This window comes from Homarus americanus, unplaced genomic scaffold, assembly GCF_018991925.1.
Source record: "Homarus americanus isolate GMGI-L3 unplaced genomic scaffold, GMGI_Hamer_2.0 scaffold7088, whole genome shotgun sequence".
Classification (NCBI taxonomy): domain Eukaryota; kingdom Metazoa; phylum Arthropoda; class Malacostraca; order Decapoda; family Nephropidae; genus Homarus; species Homarus americanus.
Genome location: NW_024737386.1, coordinates 1 through 9,565, shown reverse-complemented (window position 1 = coordinate 9,565; position 9,565 = coordinate 1). Strand labels below are relative to the sequence as shown.

Below are 9,565 nucleotides of genomic sequence, written 5' to 3'. Positions count from 1 at the left end.
AGTCGACTGTAAAGTAGCTGCTTTGGCAGTCTACTGTCGTCCATGTGGGTAACATGGCCAGTTCAGCGTGGTTGTTCATGGATAATGGTAGCCTCGATGCTCCTACAGTTGGTGTCAGCGAGAACACACACACACACACACACACACACGTTATTAATTAGCAACACCCTCATGTCCATTTAAACATACGCACTACAAATTGTTACTTTCCTGTCGGCGGATGTGTACACCCCTCTCTCTCTCTCTCTCTCTCTCTCTCTCTCTCTCTCAGTGGTTCTCCCCCACAGCCTCATTTTCTCCTTCCCTCCCTCACTTCCTTCCTCCATCACTCCCTCCCTCGCTCTATTTAAGATCTTCCTTCCTCCCTTCTTCCTTTCCTTCCTGCCTTTCCCTCCCTCCCATCTTCTGGGTAACTCAGCCTAGAGGAACAGGTGGAGGACAGAGGGAGAGAGGGAAGGAGAGATGGATGGAGGGAAGTAAGGATGGATGGATAGATGGCTTGGTGGAGAGAGGCAGGGAGTGGATGGCGAGAGGATGAGAGGGGAAGAACGGAGAGAGATAAATGGGTGGTGGGAGAGAGAAACTGCAGTAGTGTTGAGGGGCGTAATCTGCCAGGTCCATCTTTAGTGCTCATTACTGTAGAGTCACTCATGGTCCTCCCCGGCCTCCCCAGGTACTGGTGGCCCTCCCCAAAGTACTGGTGGCCCTCCAGTACTGGTGGCCCTCCCCAAGTACTGGTGGCCTCCCAAACTCTGGTGGCCCTCCCAAGCACTGGTGGCCTCTGGTACTGGCCCTCTGATGCTGGTGGCTCCCAGTACTGGTGGCCCTCCCCAAGTACTGGTGGCCCTCCCAAACTGGTGGCCCTCCCAGAACTGGTGGCCTTCCCAAGTACTGGTGGCCCTCCCCAAGTACTGGTTGGCCTCCCCAAGCACTGTGGCCCTCCCCAATACTGGTGGCCTCCCCAAGTACTGGTGGCCCCTAGTACTGGTGGCCCTCTGGGCTCCCAGTACTGCGTGTCACTCCCAAGGCCTGGTGGCCTCCCAGGCCTGGTGGCCTCTAGTCACTGGTGGCCCTCCCAAGTACTGGTGGCCCTCATGTACTGGTGGCCCTCCCCAAGTACTGGCCCTCTAGTGCTGGGTGGCCCTCCCAGGCTGGTGGCCCTCCCAATCACTGGTGGGCCCCCCCAAGTGGTGGCCCTCTAGTACGTTGGCCCTCTAGTACTGGTGGCCCTCCCCAAGTGCTACGGTGGCCCTCCCAAGCACTGGTGGCCCTCCCAAGAACTGGTGGCCCTCCCCAAGCTTGGTGGCCTGGTGGCCCTCCCAAGTACTGGTGGCCTCCCCCAGACTGGTGGCCCTCCCAGAGACTGCAGTGGCCCTCCCCAAGCACTGGTGGCCCTCTCCAAGTGCTGGTGGCCCTCCCAAGCTACTGGTGGCCCTCCCAGAACTGGTGGCCTCCCAGTACTGGTGGCCCTCCCAAGTACTGGTGGCCTCTAATGCTGGTGGCCCTCCCCAAGTACTGGTGGCCCTCCCCAAGTACTGGTGGCCCTCCCAAGTGCTAGTGTTCGGCCACTGGTGGCCCTCCCCAAGTCTGGTGCCCTCCCCAATGCTGGTGGCCCTCCCCAATACTGGTGGCCCTCCTTAGCCAATTGGCCCTCTGGTGGCCCTCCCAAGTACTGGTGGTACTGGTGCTCCTCATGCTGGTGGCCTCTCAGGCACTGGTGGCCCCTCCCCAAGTACTGGTGGCCCTCCAATGCTGGTGGCCCTCCCGAATGCTGGTGGCCCTCCCCAGAACTGGTGGCCCTCCCCAAGAACTGGTGGCCCTCCCAAGAACTGGTGGCCCCTCCCCCTGGTGAGCCCTCCCAGGACTGGTGGCCCTCTCCAGTGGCCTCCCAGGCTGGTGGCCCTCTCAAGTACTGGTGGCCCTCCCAAAGACTGGTGGCCCTCCCAAGAACTGGTGGCCCTCCCCAGAGACTGGTGGCCCTCCCCAAGTACTGGTGGCCCTCCCAAAGAACTGGTGGCCCTCCTAGTACTGGTGGCCCTCCCAAGTCCTGGTGGCCTCCCCCGAACTGGTGGCCCTCCCTAATTCTGGTGGCCCTCCCCGCACTGGTGGCCCTCCCCTTAGCTGGTGGCCTCCCAAGTACTGGTGGCCCTCTTCAAGCTGGTGTGCAAAACTGTGGCCCTCCCAGGACTGGTGGCCCTCCCAAGAACTGATGGCCCTCCCTAGTACTGGTGGCCCTCCCAAGTGCTGGTGGCTCCCAAGAACTGGTGGCCCTCCTATACTGGTGGCTCTTCAAGTACTGGTGGCCCCTCTTCAAGTACTGGGGCTCACCCAAGAAGTGGTGGCCCTCCCCAAGAACTGGTGGCCCTCCTTAAGTACTGGTGGCCTCCACTTGAGGTCCTCCTGGTGGCCCTCCCCAAGTACTGGCTTCTCCCAAGTACTGGGCCCTCCCACTGGCTTCCCTCCCATGTACTGGTGGCCCTCCCCAAGAACTGGTTGTCCTCCCCAAGGATGGGGTGCCTCGTGAGAGAGAGAGAGAGAGAGAGAGAGAGAGAGAGAGAGAGAGAGAGAGAGAGAGATCAGTATTGGGTTATGACCAGGGGACGGCACCCTGACCTCTCCTGTCAGGTTTTAATGTCATCCACTGTTATGTCATGAACCTGCTGGTCTCCACACACACAGAGTAGATAATTGTACAGAGAATGTATGTGTGTGTGTGTGTGTGTGTGTGTGTGTGTGTGTGTGTGTGAAGTAAACTTTTCTTTTTTCTGACATAAAAAATTCTCACTCATACCTCCCATGTTTTCCTTCCTTTCCTCCTTTACTCTCTTCCTTCTCACCTCCCCCACACCCTTCCCTTTTCTTCCCCCTCCTCCTCCTCCTTTCTCCTTTCTTCCTTTCCCTCCACTCTTTCACCTCCCCCACATCCTTTTTTTTCTCTCCCTCTCCCTTCCCTTCCTCACTCCTTTAATTTCCCACTTTTCCCATCTCTTCCCTCCTCCTTCCCTTCTTCTCTTTTTTCCATCCTTACCTTTTACACTTCTTCTCTCCACCACATTCTCCTCCCTAACTCCTCCCCACCTCCCCCTGCCTCCTAGATGAGCGTCTCACTATCTCATCATCTGGGTCTTGCCCCGGGTGAGGGCAGTTCTCACCCTTGGTCACGGTCGATGGCCATCTTTCGGTGTGGCCAACTCGGTGATTTATATAAGCCCAGCTGAGGGGCACACCTGAGGAGCCACACCTGAATGGCTACACTGAAAGAACACAGCCTGACAGTTATATTATATTTCCCAACGAAATTATTGTAGATATCCTCTGTGAGGAGAGAGAGAGAGAGGAGAGAGAGAGAGAGAGAGAGAGAGAGAGAGAGAGAGTTAATGGGTGTCTCACACACACACACAAACATGTATATTTTTGGGGATTAACGGGGTAATAATTGACCGCCAGTTAGAATTCATTAACGCTACAGTCACGTCTCGGCGCCGTGTTTCCAGTAATTGTTCGAGGGAACACTTTTTCCTCCCCCAGATACTAAGAGACAGCCTGGGGTGACTTTGGGGGTGTTGGGGAGTATTCAGGTTTTTTTTCGGGGTGTGGTGTGTTCTGGAGGTGTTTGAGTGAGGGGGTGGGAGATTTGGGGGTGTGAAATGATCCAGTCTTAATACGTCTTTAATCCAACCAATCCTAACCCAACCCAACCTACTCCAACCTAACCTTACCCAACCAGTACCCCTGGGGAGCAGTGACCACCACCTCCTAATCACCACAATGGCAAACCAACACCTGGGTATAGAACCTCCTTCCCTCCACCCCTACGCTATCCTCTTTCCGCTGGTCTCTTTTTACACTGTAACTATCCATTCTTTCGTCTACCTCTCCTCCCTTCATTCTTGCTCTTTCCTCCGTCTTTTATTCCTTTCTTGGCACTCTCCTCCTCTTCCATCTACATCTGCCTATCATCTCAAATATCATCCCATTGTCCTTCCCCTCATCATCACCTTTAACCTAACCTAACCTAACCTACCTTGAGTTGTGTCTATGGTTACGGAGAGGGCAAGTGATGTTAGAGCCTTAGGGATGTGTTGATGTTTTGGTCCGTCTTGTCTAGGTGTGTTGTGTTGTGTTGTGTTGTGTGTCTCCTCTTCTGGCGTAATACTCAACTCACTGATGTATTTTTAAGCAAATTTATCGTTGGGTTTTATTTATTTATTTTCTTCTTCTTTTTTATTTTATACCAAAGTTTCAGGTCATGAAGGAGAAAATAATCATGAATGTACAATGTGTCGTGATGTTGGTCCAGCCAGGCAAATATCCTCTTGTATTCTGCGCTGTAATAATAATAATAATAATAATAATAATAATAATAATAAATTTCAACAAAAATCACCGTTTGTTAATATGTCTTATAAAAAAGAAAAAGAAAAGACCAAATTTGCGGCCCTGAAGGAGATGATGGTGAAGGTGTGTCGCGGTACAGCCAAGTGTCCTCCCTGAACAAGAGGCCTAGCCACTAATCCCCAGCCTACCCACACACAGGTGACCTCACTAAAGGATCCGGTGGGTTTTGCTATTGTCCGTGTATAAGGATGACCCTCATACTCTGACTCATCTCCTCGCCCTCCATATCAGGCACCTCACCTCAGATATTTAGGATTATTACAGGTGTTGGGTTTTGGCCACACCTGTGTGTGTGTGGGCGTGCACGTGCAGTATTGGATAATGCATAATTATATTAACTTGTATGTAAAACTATGTGTAAATACATATTATATGAAGAGATATAACAGCCAACAAAAACAGCAACAACATTTAAACAACAACATGAACAATAAAACAGCACTTAAACAACAGCAGGCAGACCTGACAAGATGGACCAGGTCATTAGCGTCACACCTTCAGGAGTGTACACAGGTTAAACCACCTTGACCTGCCCACTCGCTCACCCCTTTCACCTACCCATCACCATGCCCTGCCCATCATTCCTCTGTCTTGCCCATCACTCATGCCCTGCCCATCACCCTCATCCTACTTATCATTAATCCTGCCCTACTGACCACTCTTGCCTATGCCCATCATTACTTCCCTGCATGCCCCCCCCCCATCCTTCTCTCCACCGTCACTCTCAACTCATTCTTCTCCTCTTCCCTCCTCTATTTCATCCATTCCTTCCTCCTCTTTTCTCTTGCTCTCTCATTTTCCCCCTTCTTCCCTTCCTCCCTCCCTCACTCCCCCTTTCCCTCCCTCCTCCTTATCTGCCCTCTCCCTCCCTCACTCCCCTTTCCTTCCTCCCTCCCTACCTGCCTTCTCCTCACATCTAAGGGAGGATATATAGCAGATGGCTTCTAGGTGCTGAGTGTTGAGTCCTAGGTGCTGAGTTCAGGTATTGTGTCCTAGGTGTGGTCCTGTGTTGGCTCCAGATGCTGCTGGAGGGGTCCTAGTGCTGGGTCCTGGGTGTTGGCTCCCAGATGCTGAGCAATGGGTCCATGTGCTGGGTCCTGTGTTGGCTGCTAGGTACTGAGTGATGGTTGCTAGGTGCTAGGTGTTGTCTCCTTGATGCTAGGTGTTAGGTTTCAGGTGCTGGGACTTGGGAGGAGCAGTGTGAAAATTGTCACCTACGAGAGGTTGTTCCTGGCAGATTATAGCCTCACCTGTATGACTGGACCGAGGTGTGTAGTGTGTAGTGTAGATGGTAGTGTGTAGGTGTAGCGTATAGTGTGTAGGTGTAGCGTAGTAGTGTAGTGATGTAGTGTAGTGTAGTGATGTAGCGTAGTGTAGTGTAGAGGTGTAGTGTGTAGGTGTAGCGTAGTGTGGTGTGTAGGTGTAGTGTAAGGTGTAGTGTGTAGGTGTGAAGTGGTGTAGTGTGAGGTGTGGTGTAGTGTGTGTGTGGGTGTATGTAGCAGTGGTAGAGGTGTAGTGAGGTGTAGTGTAGTGTAATGGATGTGAGAGGTAGTGTAGTGTAGAGGTGTAGTGTGTAGGTGTAGCGTAGTAATGTAGAGGTGTAATGTGTGGGTGTAGGTAGTGTGTGTAGAGGTAGTGTGGGTGTAGTGTAGTGTATAGAGGTGTAATGTGTGTAGCGTAGTAGGTAGTGTGTAGGTGTAGCGTAGTGTAATGTGAGGTGTAATGTGTAGGTGTAGAGGTAGTGTAGTGTGTAGTGTAGCGTAGTGTAGTGTAGAGGCGTAGTGCAGTGTAGAGGTGTAGTGTGTAAGTAGCATAGTACTGTAGTGTTGAGGTCTTGTGTAAGGTACCATAGTATAGTGTAGAGGTGCGTAGTAGTGTGTAGGTGTAGCCTAGTGTAATGTAGAGGTGTAGTGTGTAGGTGTAGTCTACTGTGTAGGTGTAGTGTAGGTGTGAGGTAGTGTAGAGTAGTGTAGTAGGTGTAAGTGGGTGCAGTGTGGAGGTGTAGTGTGTAGGTGTAGGTAGTGTAGAGGTGTAGTAGTAGGTGTAGTCTACTGCAGTGGAGGTGTAGGTAGCGTAGTGTAGAGGTGTAGGTAGGTGTAGCAGTGCAGTGGAGGTGTAGCGTAGTGTAGAGGTGTAGTGTAGTAGAGGTGTGTAGGTGTACCATAGTGTAGTGTAGAGGTAGTATATTACACTACACTATGCTACACCTTTACATAATGTAGTGTAGAGGTGTTTGAGTTTCTTCTGTCAGAAATATAGAAAAAACGATCGAATATTCTCACGTACGTAAAATATCCACCAGTTAAGTCAGGCTGAGGTAGTATAGTAGGGTGAGTTAAACACTGTAAAATGTAGCCAATTAATTTAAACTGGAAATTTCAAATTAAAGGTGTGATCCAAAAGTTGATGTCTCGGTGGTTTGGTGATCTGATGGTTCGGTGGTTTTGTGGTTTGTTGGTTGGTGGTTTGGTGATTCGGTGGTCTGATGGTTCTGTGGTTTGTTGGTTCGGTGGTTTAGTGGTTTGGTGGTTCGGTGGTTTAGTGTTTCGGTGGTTTGGTGGTTGTGTGGTTTGATGGTTCGTGGTTTGATGGTCTGGTAGTTCGGTGATTTAGTGTTTCGGTGGTTTGTGTGGTTGTGTGGTTTGGATGGTTCGGTGGTTTGATGGTCTGGTAGTTCGGTGGTTTGATGGTTAGGTGATTTTGTGGTGGTTCGGTGGTTCGTCATCACTCTGAACTTGGATTAGGTACTGTTACTTGGCACTTACCTACTGTTTGTATCTAACTCCTCCCCTGATAGGAGAGAGAGAGAGAGAGAGAGAGAGAGAGAGAGAGAGAGAGAGAGAGACTGTGAAAATATCCAAGCGCCAAAAGTGCAAATAAGGAAATAGGATAACAACAATAACAACAACATCAATAACAACAATAACAGCTAACAACAATAACAAATAATAATAATACCAATAATAATAACAAAATAACGGCAATAATAACTCAATAACAACAATAGTTAAAGTGTGTGTGTGGTGTGGTGTGGTGGTGGGTGTGGTGGTGTGGTGGGAAGGTTGGGTGTGTGTAGCGAGGTGGGTGGGTGTGGGGTGGGTGGGTAGGTAGTGAATTGGGTTAAAAGGGTTGGAGGAGGCGTAAAAGAAACACCCATGAACAATGTACCTAACGAGCTCTCACATTAGTGCGCCAAGGGTGACATCTGCCGCCCACCTTCTCCAGTGGGTACAGATGTCATTGCGAATATAATGAGGGAGGAGGAGGAACACCTGGGTCCTTTACCTGTGGGTTTTTTTATAATTGCCTAAATTATCTTATGTTAAAGGAGTGTGATTATTTTGGGAGCTATTTTTAAGACCGTTTGTCTATTTTTGTAGGTATAGTGGCTATTTTTAGATTGTTGAGGTTATTTTGGGCTACTTTTAGGATATTGTGGCAATGTTGGCCTATTTTTTAAGTGTTATGGGTGATTTGGGGATATTTCTAAGGTATTGTGGCTATTCGGGGCTAGTTTTATGGTGTTAGGGGCTATTTGGGAATGTTTCTAAGGTATTGGTTGGATTTGGGCTGGTTTTAATGTATAGTGGCTATTGTATTGCTACTTTTGAAGGCACTGGGTCTATTTGGGGCTGTTTTAAAGGTGCTGTGGCTATTTTTTGAGTTACTACTGCTAATAATAATGGTTGCCCTCATTGTAACGAGGATATGGCCCGTCCCTAGGCCACCCTAGGCGTGAATTTGTGTAAGGTGTAGAAGCTGTCGCCAACACAACAACCACACCCTGAGTTATCGAGCCGCATGACCCAGTGTCAAGGAATAGTCGGAGAAGACCGGACAACTCGCCAACTGCACTGGCTAACCATTACCCCGGAACACGATCCGCTGGGTGGACAGGGGGCTAATGGCGTAAAGAAACTTGCCCATAGTTTCACCTGCCCGGGATCGAACCCGGTCACTCGCTTACCCAAAGCGAGGATGCTTGACTTCAATACACCCCACATGCACACACACACACACACCTTACATACCTCCACTGCCACACACACACACAGACACACACACACGAACACACACACACACACACACACACTCATACATACACTCCCACCCCTACACACACACACACACACACACACACACACACATGAGCCCACACAGCTACACCCACATAGTTACTACCCCTCCCCCCACGGTCCAGCCGGCCCACCATCCGGCCGTGACCGAACACCATACTTGCCGTCGCCGTGATATTAATCAGACACAACTGTCCCTCTAATTAGTTAAACACCAGAAAATGACCCACTTCCGGACCGGACGGGCGTAATGACCCACTGTCGATTGTCCACCTCGTTATCTGCTCTGACGTGATGGTTGGGGGTTAATTGAGTCGGTTTAGCCAGGTCACGGAGCGTCATATCTGTGGTCACCGTTCACACGTCGTTAGAGGCTGGTGGTAGTTAGGTGGGCAGTGTAGTTTAGTCATCTGTTGGTGGTGGTAAGAGGTCAGGTGGTGGTGGTTGTTGTTGATGGTGATCTCGTGGTCGTGGGCTAGTTGGTCGTGGTTTATGGTTGTCAGCTTGTTGGTCGTGGTTGAGTGGTTGTTGTCAGCGTGTTGGTCGTGGTTGGTGGTTTGTTAGGGGTGGTGTTGGTGGTATTGTGGTTTAAATAGTTTGCTATAGGGTGGTGTTGTTGTTTTGTGGATGGGTGGTTGTGGGTGTTGGTGGTGGTTGTGTTGGTTTGTGTGTTGGGTGGTGTGGTTGTGTGGTGGTGGTGTTTGTTTGGTTGAATGGTGGTTTGTAGGGTGTGGGTTTAAATTACACTCTAACAACCACCGTACCAGCACGACCACAGCTTCTACAACTACCATTACCTTACGACCACAACTACCATAGCTACTATTACCAGCATTACAACCGTACCAACACCACCACCACTACCACTACCAACACTACCACAACTACAACTACCATTACAAACACTACCACAACTAATTACAGCACTACCGACAAACACCACCACACAACTACCGCACCAACAATACCACAACTATCACTACCAACACTACCACAACTACACGACCAACACCACCACCACAACTACCATTACCAACACCACCACCACAACTACCACGACCAACACCACCACCAAGCAATACGTAACTTCA

At 50.2% G+C, this 9,565-nt stretch overlaps 1 protein-coding gene across 1 annotated transcript; it reads left to right on the top strand.

Moving 5' to 3' along the window:
- Positions 1–650: 650 nt before the first annotated feature.
- LOC121873413 (leucine-rich repeat extensin-like protein 5) lies at positions 651–5,511 on the top strand (the record flags this gene model as incomplete). Its single annotated transcript, XM_042376949.1, has 5 exons — positions 651–1,079; positions 1,219–1,512; positions 1,642–2,025; positions 2,186–2,466; positions 5,395–5,511. Coding segments are annotated over exons 1-5 (1,505 nt in total), but the record flags the coding sequence as incomplete, so codon positions are not given.
- Between the last annotated feature and the right edge of the window lie 4,054 nt (positions 5,512–9,565).